Genomic DNA, 14,088 nt, shown 5'->3' with positions numbered 1-14,088 from the left:
GGACTCGAATTTCACCTTCAAATTAACTGCTAAATCTAAAGGTTCACATACTTTTACTACTCACTTAATATTGGATCATTTTCCTCAATAAATAAATGACGAAGTATAATATTTTTGTCTCATTTGTTTGAGTTCTCATTATCTACTTTTATGATTTGTTTGAACAGCTGATGATATTTTAGCTTCTATTTATGCAGAAATATAGAAAGTTCTCAAGGGTTCACAAACTTTCAGGCATCACTGTACAAAAGGTTGAATGAAATGTAAAATGCAATTTACTTACATCCAGTAAATCTTTCTTTCTGGGTGTGTGCTCTGATCCTTGGATAAAAGCATAAAATGGAAACAATCCGTGACTACTCTGTAAAAGAAATACAAGAATTTAGCTCCACCTTGAGAAGAAAAGAATGCCCCAGAAATATAATCTGTTGTTTCATTGCTCTCAAATGTGCTTTGAAAATCAGAAATCTTACCTCCACGCCATCTTCTGTGAATTGACTGGTCAGACTTGACCCTGGGTCGGCGCTCTTGCTCCGGACCCACTCCTTCCTCTCCCTGTCCCATCATTCCGTAATGAGAGACATCCCGGCTTGGCTGTCATTGCATTGTCTGTGTGTTTGTCCATGTCGAATCTCTGTGTGGCACAGTGGGTGTCTGGAACGTTCCTCATTTTTTCACATGTTGCTTCCTTCAGGAATGGGCAAAAAGGACGACCCGAAGCTGATGCAGGAATGGTTTAAACTGGTGCAGGAGAAGAATGCCTTGGTGCGCTATGAATCGGAGCTGATGATCTTGTGAGTAATCCACCACCGTGTTTCACTGCATATCTGAGTCATCTTCATGTTGAACTCACAAACTGTAGCAGGTGTTTAAAATCGCTGGGTGAATGATTTTTAAAAAACAGGACACAGTAAAGTTGATTAAAAAAAATTAATATTTATTTATTTATTTTTTTCCTGCTCTGTCTTCAGTGCTCGTGAGTTGGAGTTGGAGGACAGGCAGAGTCGACTGCAGCAGGAGCTCAGAGAGCGCATGGCAATCGAAGGTATGTACTGCCTCATCATGCCTTATAGCAGGATATGAGCAGAACTTCAGTTCTGCAGCTTTGTGGAACTTGCACTGATGTACAAGAGAAGATTTTTTTTTTTTTTTGGTGTATGTGTGAGAAGTAAAAATGCAGTCTCTACGCAGTTCACAAATCACAAACGCAACTCAAGATCCAGTATGTTGTATCGCACGTCAGTGTATCCTCCCAAATCCAGGCCTGAGACAAATTTCCAACTTCTTCCTCTTTGACAGTAGAACTGACCAACGATATTCTCTGCCTAATGTACACTCGCTCTACGCTAGAGATGGATCAGCTAATCCACCAAATCAGTAAAAATTGCAATAAAAACACTTAGCAATGACTATTAGTTCATCTGGCCATAAGGCTGATGAGCTGTTGCCATGGCGTGGCGTCCGTCATCCACAATTCAGTTAAATCATATCTCCTCTGTCAGTTCTCCATGGATTTCTGTTCCAATTGTTTTGTTTGAAAGAACTCATTACTCCGCACAAAACTTGGTCGTTGTTTTGTCAAATTTTTTGCTAACGAATTAGTAATTAGGCCAAATTAACAAATTTTCCAGGCCTCTCACTAGAATCGTATCTCCTCTCTCATTTCTCATCCGATTCCAGTTCTGATTGTTTTGGGTAGATCTTCCCTTCAGGAACAAAACTTGGTCATTTGTTTGTTGATTTTCTTGTTGTAAACAATTTGTTTACAACTTTGTTTATTTTCAGTTAAATCATATCTCCTCCCTCAGTTCTCAGTGGATTTCGGTTCTGATTGTTTTCTTTGAATGAACTAGACCTGCTGTACAAAACTTGGTCATTGTATTGTCAATTTTTATCCCCCGCTGGCCGAAAGGCCCGAAGGGGGATTATGTCGTGGCGATTTCTGTCCATCCGTCCCAGGAAGGGTGCTCACTTTCTGAAATTAACTCCTCTCACAATTTTTGGAGGAATTTCACAAAACTTGGCATGATTCTTTGTTATATGTCGGTAATACACATATTGTAATTTCATTAAATTGGGTCACGTTTTACCAGCATTCCAGCCCTTGATTAACAAAATTATAATTTGATAATTTCATGAGTGTGTTTTCCTTCTGAAATCAACTCCTCTCACAATTTTGGGAGGAATTTCACCAAACTTGGCAAAAGGCATTGTTATATTGTCGGTAGTACGCAGATTATTTTGTTCAATTCGGTCGCATTTTACCAGAGTTGTGGCCCTTGACTAACAGTCTTGTACTTTCACAGTTTCATGAAGGTGTGCTTGCCTTCTGACATTCTAACTCCTATCTCAATTTTTGGACGAATTTCTCGAAGCTTGGCAAAAGAAGGCCTTGTTATACAACAGTAATACGCATATTGCGATTTAATTTCGTTTGTGAAAATTTTACCAGAGTTTTGACCCTTGATTAAATAACTTGTACTTTGACAATTTCATGAGGGTGTACGTTCTTCTGAAATCAACTCCTCTCACAATTTGTGGAGGAATTTCACCAAACTTGGCAAAAGGCTTTGTTATATGACTGTTATACACATATTGAAATTTCATTTAATTTGGGCAAATTTTACCAGAGTTATACCCTTGATTACTAATAAACTTGTACCTTTGGCAATTTCATCAAGGTGTGCTTACTTTCTGAAATCAACTTCCCTCACAATTCTTATCCCCTGCTGGCCGAAAGGCCCGAAGGGGGATTATGTCATGGCGGCGTCCATCTGTCCGTCCCGGGAAGGGTACTCACCTTCTGAAATCAACTCCTCTCACAATTTTTGGAGGAATTTCACGAAACTTGATAGAATTCTTTGTTATATGTCGTTAATACACATATATTACAATTTTGTTCAATTCAGTCGCATTTTTACCAGCGTTATGGCATAGTTGCCGGCGGGGGATATTGTGCTCTCAGAGCACTCTTGTTTGCTAACAAATGAGTAATTAGGTGAACTTAACAAATTTTCTTCTGACTAGAATTGTATCTCTTCTCTCATTTATCATGCATATTCAGTTCTGATTGATGTTTTGGGTTGATCTTCCCTTGGGGAACAAAATTTAGTCCTTTGTTTATTTTCCTGTTGTAAATAATTTGCCATGGAGGTTGGTGCGCTCTCACATTGTCACATTTCAGTTGTTTGTTGTTTTGGTCATCATGGTTGTTTTGATGGCAGGCCAAATGAGCTGCTGCACCCTTGACATTCTGGTTATTGATTAGTAATGATTAGGACGGTTTCTTGAAGCACTCCGTGGTGCGATGTGACATTTAGACTTCATTAAAGAGGTATTGCACCTTTAAATGTATGTGTGGGGGGGGTTGTTTTTTTGCTGTATACTAAATTATATGACTGTATTGTGATGAAGTTAGGCAGTCGGACTCATGACAGTCTGCCATTTCGTTTCTGTAATAGAGGACTTTCGGTGACGTCACAGGTTTTTGTTCATCATGCAGCGTCCGCCATATTGCTGGGCCAACAGAGAAACAGCCGCGACAGTTACTAATGAAAATTGATGTGGCTACAGTCAGTACAATCTGTCTGAAATTATTAAAAATTTATTTTATACCAGCAGATTGCATTACATCCAAAAGCTGAAACATGCAGGCATCACAGATCCATATAATTTACCCACAAATGTATTTATTTATTCTGCATTCCTGTGTGTGTGTGTGTGTGTGTGTGTGTGTGTGTGTGTGTTCGTGTTCACTACTTCAGATGGATTAAATGCAGAGGAGGAATTTCACTATGCTCAAGTTTACACATGACAAAAATAAAGGCGTCTTCTTAACTTACCCACAAATGTATTTATTCCACTTGCAAAGTGTTCAGCAAATAATTACTGGATTTGGGACACTTCAACATCCTGAACTATTTAGAATTCGGACTTCTAAATACACCGGAGATGCTAAAGGCTTACAAAAGTACAGATGCCTACCAGTATTTCGTCGCAGGTTTCATGCCGGAATGTTATGGGGAAATAACATTCCGGCATGATATTGCGATATGATATTGCGATATCGCGATAAAGAAAAATACCTTATTGTGACAAAGTTAAGCTCAAACATGGCCTTCTAATAGTCATAAACAAGCCAGGACCTAGATCTAGCATATTGTATGGTGTTTAACCTCGTCCACATTATCAGTACATAACAAATGCTGCTAGTCGAGCCATGCTTTAGGTCTAATAAAATATATCACATCCAAAACCCACATGCATTTTAATGTTGCACAGAGCTTTCACACTAACCTGATATAAAATGTTCTCTACACACATTGAAATGATTTTCATCCAGTCTTCCCATTTAACTGCAAGTCTCCGTTTTTCTCATCTTTCTGGGTTCACCAGGAAGCAGTGAAAAGTTAAACCAAGTTAATCTCTACGTTTGTTATTACATCCAAAACACTACAGGTCTCTGGCATTGTTCTTTTAGATGGAACTTCTACAACCCCGATTCCAAAAAAGTTGGGACAAAGAACAAATTGTAAATAAAAATGGAATGCAATAATTTACAAATCTCAAAAACTGATATTGTATTCACAATAGAACATAGATAACATATCAAATGTCGAAAGTGAGACATTTTGAAATTTCATGCCAAATATTGGCTCATTAGAAATTTCATGACAGCAACACATCTCAAAAAAGTTGGGACAGGGGCAATAAGAGGCTGGAAAAGTTAAAGGTACAAAAAAGGAACAGCTGGAGGACCAAATTGCAACTCATTAGGTCAATTGGCAATAGGTCATTAACATGACTGGGTATAAAAAGAGCATCTTGGAGTGGCAGCGGCTCTCAGAAGTAAAGATGGGAAGAGGATCACCAATCCCCCTAATTCTGCACCGACAAATAGTGGAGCAATATCAGAAAGGAGTTCGACAGTGTAAAATTGCAAAGAGTTTGAACATATCATCTACAGTGCATAATATCATCAAAAGATTCAGAGAATCTGGAAGAATCTCTGTGCGTAAGGGTCAAGGCCGGAAAACCATACTGGGTGCCTGTGATCTTCGGGCCCTTAGACGGCACTGCATCACATACAGGCATGCTTCTGTATTGGAAATCACAAAATGGGCTCAGGAATATTTCCAGAGAACATTATCTGTGAACACAATTCACCGTGCCATCCGCCGTTGCCAGCTAAAACTCTATAGTTCAAAGAAGAAGCCGTATCTAAACATGATCCAGAAGCGCAGACGTCTTCTCTGGGCCAAGGCTCATTTAAAATGGACTGTGGCAAAGTGGAAAACTGTTCTGTGGTCAGACGAATCAAAATGTGAAGTTCTTTATGGAAATCAGGGACGCCGTGTCATTCGGACTAAAGAGGAGAAGGACGACCCAAGTTGTTATCAGCGCTCAGTTCAGAAGCCTGCATCTCTTATGGTATGGGGTTGCATTAATGCGTGTGGCATGGGCAGCTTACACATCTGGAAAGACACCATCATTGCTGAAAGGTATATCCAGGTTCTAGAGCAACATATGCTCCCATCCAGACGACGTCTCTTTCAGGGAAGACCTTGCATTTTCCAACATGACAATGCCAAACCACATACTGCATCAATTACAGCATCATGGCTGTCTAGAAGAAGGGTCCGGGTACTGAACTGGCCAGCCTGCAGTCCAGATCTTTCACCCATAGAAAACATTTGGCGCATCATAAAACGGAAGATACGACAAAAAAGACCTAAGACAGTTGAGCAACTAGAATCCTACATTAGACAAGAATGGGTTAACATTCCTATCCCTAAACTTGAGCAACTTGTCTCCTCAGTCCCCAGATGTTTACAGACTGTTGTAAAGAGAAAAGGGGATGTCTCACAGTGGTAAACATGACCTTGTCCCAACTTTTTTTGAGATGTGTTGTTGTCATGAAATTTAAAATCACCTAATTTTTCTCTTTAAATGATACATTTTCTCAGTTTAAACATTTGATATGTCATCTGTGTTCTATTCTGAATAAAATGTGCAATTTTGAAACTTCCACATCATTGCATTCCGTTTTTATTTACAATTTGTACTTTGTCCCAACTTTTTTGGAATCGGGGTTGTACAAGTGTACAAGTTTATCTGGAGATATTTATTGAATTAGGCTTAGTCACTCGCGTACACTTGTGCCGGTCATTGTCCAACACAAGGCTTGCCAGGCAACATGGCCGCATAAACAAATCTGCAGTTGCGATGATGTCATGTGAAAATCCTCTGTTTCAGTTTGTATTCATTGGTTTGTGGTCATTGTGGGAAATGATGGAAATGCAATGTACCTGCTTGAATCATACTCATTACGTGCCATGTATTGCGTTATCCTCACTTTTTTATATATATATATATTTTTTTTTTTTTTTTTTTTCTGTATCACACATTTATGATCATATTTAACCAGTGTACTCTTATATTATACTGTAATCCTGAAGCCATGCACCAATAAACCTGGAGCTTCAAGGCCATGATATTTTTTTCACTTTGAATCTTGAAACATGGTGTCTGAACATTATGGATCTCTTAAGACCCCGTGACACTTTGCTTTTTGGAACCAGTTTATGATCATAACATTCTTATTGGCTTGGCTGTAAGTCCTCAGTGACATTTTATAGGAAACAAAACAATAAAAAAAGACATATAGTCTTCACTGGTCTGAGTAGAAACAGCAAACAAGAGTGTATTCTGTTTTCCAAGTGGAAAAAATATTGTGCATGAAATTCTGTCTCTCTTGTAGACCACTTGAAAACTGAGGCAGAGCTGGCCGAGGAGAAACGGATCCTGAACGAGATGTTGGAGGTGGTGGAGCAGAGGGACTCTCTGGTGGCTCTCTTGGAAGAGCAGAGACTCAGGGAGAAGGAAGAGGACAAAGACCTGGAAGCTGTCATGCTCTCCAAGGGCTTCAACCTCAACTGGGCTTAGCAGTAGCATCAAATCCACTCCACATGATCTTCAAAACACCACCACGAGCAATGTTAGGACTCGGTTGAGTTTGCCTGCCTCTCGATGACATTTACACATCTTTCTGATGTTTACGAGTCATCCTGACTCGGCTCAGGGTCGGTCTCTTCACCTGTCTCTCTTTATGCTTCAGTGGAAATCCAGTCAAGCCTTCGCGTCTGTCTGTACAAGACATTTTTCTGTTATTTTGGTCTCAGAAAGGGAATAAACAGGAACGTCTTAAAGACATTTCAAAAGGAACAGAGCTTTCGTCGAATGTACTGTTTAGCAGCTGTTACAGAGGAGAAGAGGTCCTTGGACTCTGTATCCATACTTTTTTATTTGACTACTGACTGAAAGTAGGAACACACTATAGTTGAGATGCCTTTCCTACCCACAATGCAATGTGGAGCCTTGATCAATGGATTTTTTTTTTTTTTAATCACAATCAATTAATCTGGCCAGAACTGTTTAGTAACACATATTTATTCGACTTGTTTTACTTTTACAGCAAAAGCATGCAATGAATTTTCTTTGCAGACTACAAAGAAATTCCGCGTGTCCTTATAAAGGTTTTTTTTTTATGATCAGGAAATGTTTTTCATTCTCCCATTAGTCACCTCATATCAGGACTAAAGGATATCTACGAACAAGCATATCCTGTATTGTGTATATAGGACTTGGCCTTTAGCTCATGTTAAGTAGTGACGCACTCTTAGTGAAGCTTCTCATCTGCAGTGTCTAGTGCTGTCTCCTGTTCTTGAGTGATCTTAAGATTATTCCTATGTAAGTTTACAATCAGCTCTCTGAAATGCATTTCCAATGGCCACACTACAGTTTACAGAAATGGAGGAATATCGTGCAAATGTTTTCAATCATGGAAATTTACATGGGGAATTGCAATATTAATGTTTTAATGTTTTAAAAAAGTCGAAACAGTGCAAGAGAAACATAGTCAGTTCATTGATATGTGGTGGATCATCTTTGTATATTTATAGAATCCCTGATCTTTATTTGATATCGGATATCGATACGCTACAAAGTCTGTTTTATTCATGGTCCCCTGGATTGCTGAGACTGAGCAAATCTGCTTCACGTCTTCATAGTGGAATAAAGATGAGAAACCGCATGCACTGGCTGTGTGTAGCAACATGCCTTTTATCACATATTACATGTCATATTCACATCCACAATGTTTACTCACTTTTACCCGAGGGTTGATCTTTTTAAAATGTATTTGTTTTTATAAATCAATAAATTTGTACTACATGTGAGCATCCACACATCACTAACACACAATATTGAGCAACAGCAAGAAATCATATCTGTGGCAAAACCGTTTGTAATGCCTTTAGCCGAGCGGTGTGTCTATTGGTCACATGCTATATAGGTTGATCATACCTATGTTTCAGCTTGGTCACTATTACGCTGTATAGATGGACACAGACTTTTGTATGTATGTACAAGATAACTGTGAACGAAAAAAGTTACGAGTGTAAGGCCTAGTTATTTAGACTGTGTAAATTTGTTTTACAGAGTTTATTGGTATTTATTAACATGTGTGAAAATGTATTATATGTAAAGAAAATGGAACCTAATTTTTAAAATTGCTGTCAGTTCTTGACATGTGTAAATGCTTTCTGGTAGCTAATCTGCATATAAGACATTGGATGTATGTTGAAAGGAAATTAAAAAAAAAATTGTTCTTCAATTTCATTATGCCATTTTGTTCTTGTTTGTTTGAAACCGACTTTTTGAGAAACAAGACAAAAATAAATTGCAAAGACATGAGCTGACTGTCCGAGGGAGGGAATGTTTCAACAGGCCCCTCGAGGTCTCCCACCACCTTGAGGTAGTGAGTTCCACTATTCAGTTAAATATTACTCCAACGGTGATGCCTGGAAATCAAATAAAATGGGTTTTTGTTTGTTCTATACAAACACTAGCTGATGAATATCTACAGCAGAGTGTGCTGTCCCACATCCCAACCACAAATTATTTATAACAGCGTTTCTTTGAACCCCTGATAATCATCTCCAAAGACAGTGGAGCAGAGTGGAATCTCTTCCTGCGCATGTGTGGATGAGTCAGAAGGTGTTGACTTTGAATTGGAACTTTTAGATGAGCACAGACTCGCATATACAGTGGTGCTTGAAAGTTTGTGAACACTTTAGAGTTTTCTATATTTCTGCATAAATGACCTAAAACATCATCAGATTTTCACACAAGTCCTAAAAGTAGATAAAGAGAACCCAGTTAAACAAATGAGACAAAAATATTATAAATGGTCATTTAATTATTGAGAAAAATGATCCAATATTACATATCTGTGAATGGCAAAAGTATGTGAACCTCTAGGATTAGCAGTTAATTACCTCCGCCAAGGAGGTTATGTTTTCGGTAGCGTTGGTTGGTTTGTTTGTTGGTTTGTCTGTTAGCAACATTACAGAAAAAGTTATGAACGGACTGCTCTGAAATTTTTTCCAGAGGTGTGACTGGGCACAAGTAACAATCCATTAAATTTTGGCGGTGATCCAGATCACCTTCTGGATCCCGGATTTTTTTTAAAGGATTCTTGGCGGAGGTCTGCGCTCTCCGAGTGCTTTTCTAGTTTGAAGGTGAAATTAGAGTCAGGTGTTTTCAATCAATGGGATGACAATCAGGTGTGAGTGGGCACCCTGTTTTATTTAAAGAACAGGGATCTATCGAAGTCTGATCTTCACAACACGTTTGTGGAAGTGTATCATGGCACGAACAAAGGAGATTTCTGAGGACCTCAGAAAAAGTGTTGTTGATGCTCATCAGGCTAGAAAAGGTTACAAAACCATCTCTAAAGAGTTTGGACTCCAGCAATCCACAGTCAGACAGATTGTGTACAAATGGAGGAAATTCAAGACCATTGTTACCCTCCCCAGGAGTGGTCGACCAACAAAGATCACTCCAAGAGCAAGGCATGTTGGCAAGGTCACAAAGGACCCCAGGGTAACTCCTAAGCAACTGAAGGCCTCTCTCACATTTGTTAATGTTCATGAGTCCACCATCAGGGGAACACTGAACAATAGTGTGCATGGCAGGGTTGCAAAGAGAAAGCCACTGCTCTCCAAAAAGAACATTGCTGCTCGTCTGCAGTTTGCTAAAGATCACGTGGACAAGCCAGAAGGCTATTGGAAAAATGTTTTGTGGATGGATGAGACCAACATAGAACTTTTTGGTTTAAATGAGAAGCGTTATGTTTGGAGAAAGGAAAACACTGCATTCCAGCATAAGAACCTTATCCCATCTGTGAAACATGGTGGTGGTAGTATCATGGTTTGGGCCTGTTTTGCTGCATCTGGGCCAGGATGGCTTGCTATCATTGATGGAACAATGAATTCTGAATTATACCAGTGAATTCTAAAGGAAAATGTCAGGACATCTGTCCATGAGCTGAATCTCAAGAGAAGGTGGGTCATGCAGCAAGACAACGACCCTAAGCACACAAGTCGTTCTACCAAAGAATGGTTAAAGAAGAATAAAGTTAATGTTTTGGAATGGCCAAGTCAAAGTCCTGACCTTAATCCAATTGAAATGTTGTGGAAGGACCTGAAGCGAGCAGTTCATGTGAGGAAACCCACCAACATCCCAGAGTTGAAGCTGTTCTGTATGGAGGAATGGGCTAAAATTCCTCCAAGCCGGTGTGCAGGACTGATCAACAGTTACTGGAAATGTTTAATTGCAGTTATTGCTGCACAAGGGGGTCCCACCAGATACTGAAAGCAAAGGTTCACATACTTTTGCCACTCATAGATATGTAATATTGGATAATTTTCCTCAATAAATAAATGACCAAGTATCATGTTTTTATCTCATTTGTTTAACTGGGTTCTCTTTATCTACTTTTAGGACTTGTGTGAAAATCTGATGATGTTTTAGGTCATATTTATGCAGAAATATAGAAAATTCTAAAGCATTCACAAACTTTCAAGCACCACTGTATGATGTGGCCAATTGTGTTAGTCTTGCATAGTTTAATCTAAGTGCTTCCATACTTGCAATCAAAACTCATTTGACCTTCATTGAGACCTTCTTAAGTCTGAACAAGGTAAATTACTAAGATCTTATGGTAGTAGATATGTGGAATTGAGAAACTTTGAAGATTGCATTATATCGAAGATTTTTTTTTTCCATGCAAAGGTGTTGATACTCTCTCTGCAGAAGAATTGTTGCAGATTAGTGAATGCCAGAAAAAAAGAGATAATATATAGAGTGAAAGCACAGGAATCTTTTGCAAGATAAAGGATGAGGTGGATGGAGGAGTGGAAGCAAAATTAATCATATTTTTTAATCTTAATAGGAATAACTGAAAAAAAAACTGCCCTTGTCTTTAAAGGGTAGAACTTTACTAGTTAAGGCTGAAGGCATCTCAAGGCTCACATATGTTGCTCTCTCTACGTATATATGTTGATGCTTCAGTCTGTAAAATGATTGATAGAATGCTGTTCAAATTATCCTGAACACACACACTCGTGAGAATGGCAGCCTTAATTTTTTTAGACCTCTCTTCCCTTAATGACGCCTTTAAAACTGGATTAGACATTTTCTGTCGAACCCTAAATATATTTCCAATTTTATTCCAAATCACTTTTTTTTTAAATTAGGAGGTTAACCTTTCTTACTCTTGTCCAATTACAACATTTAGCAAGTGTTGCCAAGCAAAACAAACCTCACCTGCCAGCACTTATTTTATACCTATATGTTGATAACGGTAATATTTCTCAATCATCAGCTGTCAGGTTATAGTCCTATGAAAATCCATGACCTTGAGTTTGACATTTCAAAGTAATTCAAGGTCATGGTGCCAAATGAAAGCCCATATGGCACTTCCTATAAGGCGATAATGGTAAATATCTGTCTACCATCAACCGTTTTCATTATACCCCTCTGAAAATCTGTGACCTTGAGTTTGACCTTTCAAGGTCGCTCAAGGTCAAAGATCATGGTGCCAAATGAAAGGCCATATGGGAGTTCCTAGATGCTCATAATAGTAAACATTTGTCTATCGGCAACTATTTTTGAGTTATAATGGAAAATGTTATTGTGACCGACAGGTTGACCCGATTACCCCCAAAATTTAATCAGGTAAGCTACGGACCTTTGCCCACCTACAATGAAAATTTGAAGTCAATCGGTGCAACTGTCCAGATGCTAGATTGTTAACAGTCAGACACACACACACAAACAAACAAGGTCATGGTGACAAATGAAAGCACATATATGACTTCCTATACCGGTATGTTGATAATGATAAACATCTCTCTATCTCTAACTGTTTTCAAGTTATAATGGAAAATATGCAAATTTTAGCGATGACCTTGACCCCCCTGACATTTGACCCCAAGCGCTAAGAAAACTATGAGAGATACCCCATCATGTAGCATATCAATGGAAGCAGAATTGAAAGATGAACATTTTGGAATTGGTTTCAAGTAAATATGATGAATATGAAGGAAGATATCACGAAAAAATGATTTTGACTTTTATGGTGACCTTGATCTTGACTGGATGACCCTCAAAATGTTGGCGGTTCTATTTGAGACCAATGCCCATCTATCCTTTAAGTTTCATGAAGATTGGTCCAGCCGTTTTCCCGGAATGTTGCGAACAAAGAAACTTCACCGAAAACAATACCTCTCCTCCTGGTGGACTCCGTCTCGGGCGAGGTAACAAATTACCTCTGAAATTGGCAAACTTGCAGAGACAGATTTTATTAGTTTGTTCTCTTATCTTCAAACACAACTTCTCTCCACACAGGTATTTCATCTGGTCTGGAATGACCATGACATACCGTATTATTTAAAACCAAATAATTTTTTTTCCATAGCTGGTTCAATAATAACAATCTCAGGCTACGTTTACATTACGTCGAATCAGCGGATCATCAGATTAACGTTCTTAAAACGATTCGCGTTTACACTAAAACCGTTAGCCGTGCACACAGCAACACCAATACGCGGATACGCTCGGCTCCGCAGGCATCCTGCGCTCCAAATCACTCCGCCCTGAACAGCGAGTGCCCTCTGGAGGGTGCGCACTCCGGCCCTGCGCAGCTCACAGAGCGCGCGAGTGAAGTGAACAAGCCACGATTCGGGACTGAGCCGCTGTGTGTGAGATCCCAGCGCATATCACTTATTACTTGCAAGTGGAAGGATGGCAAGCCTAAAGACAATCATAACTACACAATGGGCAGTATTTGCATCAGTATTTGCAGTATTTTCATACTTTTATACTCTTTAATGAAAGGTGATACAAGGCGGAAGTCTGCGCCGTTTTTCAGCAGTCGCGTCACATGACCAACGCCAGCGAATCAGGAAGGTGGATGTCACAGTGACGTTGTCCAATGAGACGCCAGCTAGAGCTCAGCACAGCGTATTCGCGTATTCTCAATGTTTACACAGCACCGGAGCTGATACGATCTAGATTGAATACGTGGACGCTGGCGGATTCCCGTTTCCCCGCTTTTTCAGGGGGGTTAATGTAAACGGACAGTGCATCCGCGAAGAAAACGAGACAGATACGGTCTAGTGTAAACGTAGCCTCAGTGAAACAGATTTCAATTCTGATGGTTTTCTTATGACTGATCATGAGCTTTTATCCTCTTATTTATTCCCTGTTGCCCTCAGGAGAATTTACTATCGTAATGGATGCAATTCCCAAAGGTGTCATTCTGCTGTTTAAAGGTGTAGCTGGAGATTTGCAAAACTGTACCTGGGACATAAATGGCAGTGTAGCAGGGAAGATTTGCTTTTAATCCAGTCCATCAGCCCAAAACAGAAGAATTAGATATTTCAGGACAATATAGTCACTGTAGAGGCTTGTTCTTAGTGAGACCTTGAGAAAAGTGCTATAGCTTACACTGACGAAGTCTCTGACCCAAAGTAACTGTTTCCACTCTCAATGTCCAGGTGCCTGGCAATAAATCCACTTGAAACGTCTTGAAAGTTGAACTTTAATCCTCGGTTTAACAATTACAAAGGTTCTAAGATGCAGAGAGTCAGTGAGTCAGGTAAGAAAAACTGTTCGCTTCCATGGCTTCTCGAGATCTACCCTGAGAAGCGCGAGACCGTTCTTATATAGCTGAATGAATTC

General features: G+C 39.4%; 1 protein-coding gene across 16 annotated transcripts in view; it reads left to right on the top strand.

The window, feature by feature from the left end:
- The window catches only part of mical3a (microtubule associated monooxygenase, calponin and LIM domain containing 3a), a 307,065-nt gene extending 299,662 nt beyond the window's left edge, over nucleotides 1–7,403 (top strand). For all 16 annotated transcript variants that reach the window (XM_060923703.1, XM_060923715.1, XM_060923719.1 and 13 more), the window contains 3 exons: nucleotides 695–794; nucleotides 972–1,045; nucleotides 6,761–7,403. In XM_060923703.1, the coding sequence (XP_060779686.1) occupies nucleotides 695–794; nucleotides 972–1,045; nucleotides 6,761–6,945 (359 nt within the window). In that variant the 3' untranslated portion in view covers nucleotides 6,946–7,403. The remainder of the gene's footprint in view (nucleotides 1–694; nucleotides 795–971; nucleotides 1,046–6,760) is intronic.
- Nucleotides 7,404–14,088: the final 6,685 nt, after the last annotated feature.

This window comes from Neoarius graeffei, chromosome 6 (assembly GCF_027579695.1).
Source record: "Neoarius graeffei isolate fNeoGra1 chromosome 6, fNeoGra1.pri, whole genome shotgun sequence".
NCBI classification, from domain to species: Eukaryota; Metazoa; Chordata; class Actinopteri; order Siluriformes; family Ariidae; genus Neoarius; species Neoarius graeffei.
Note: the sequence above shows the minus strand (reverse complement) of the source record. Positions and strands in the feature narration are given on the sequence as shown.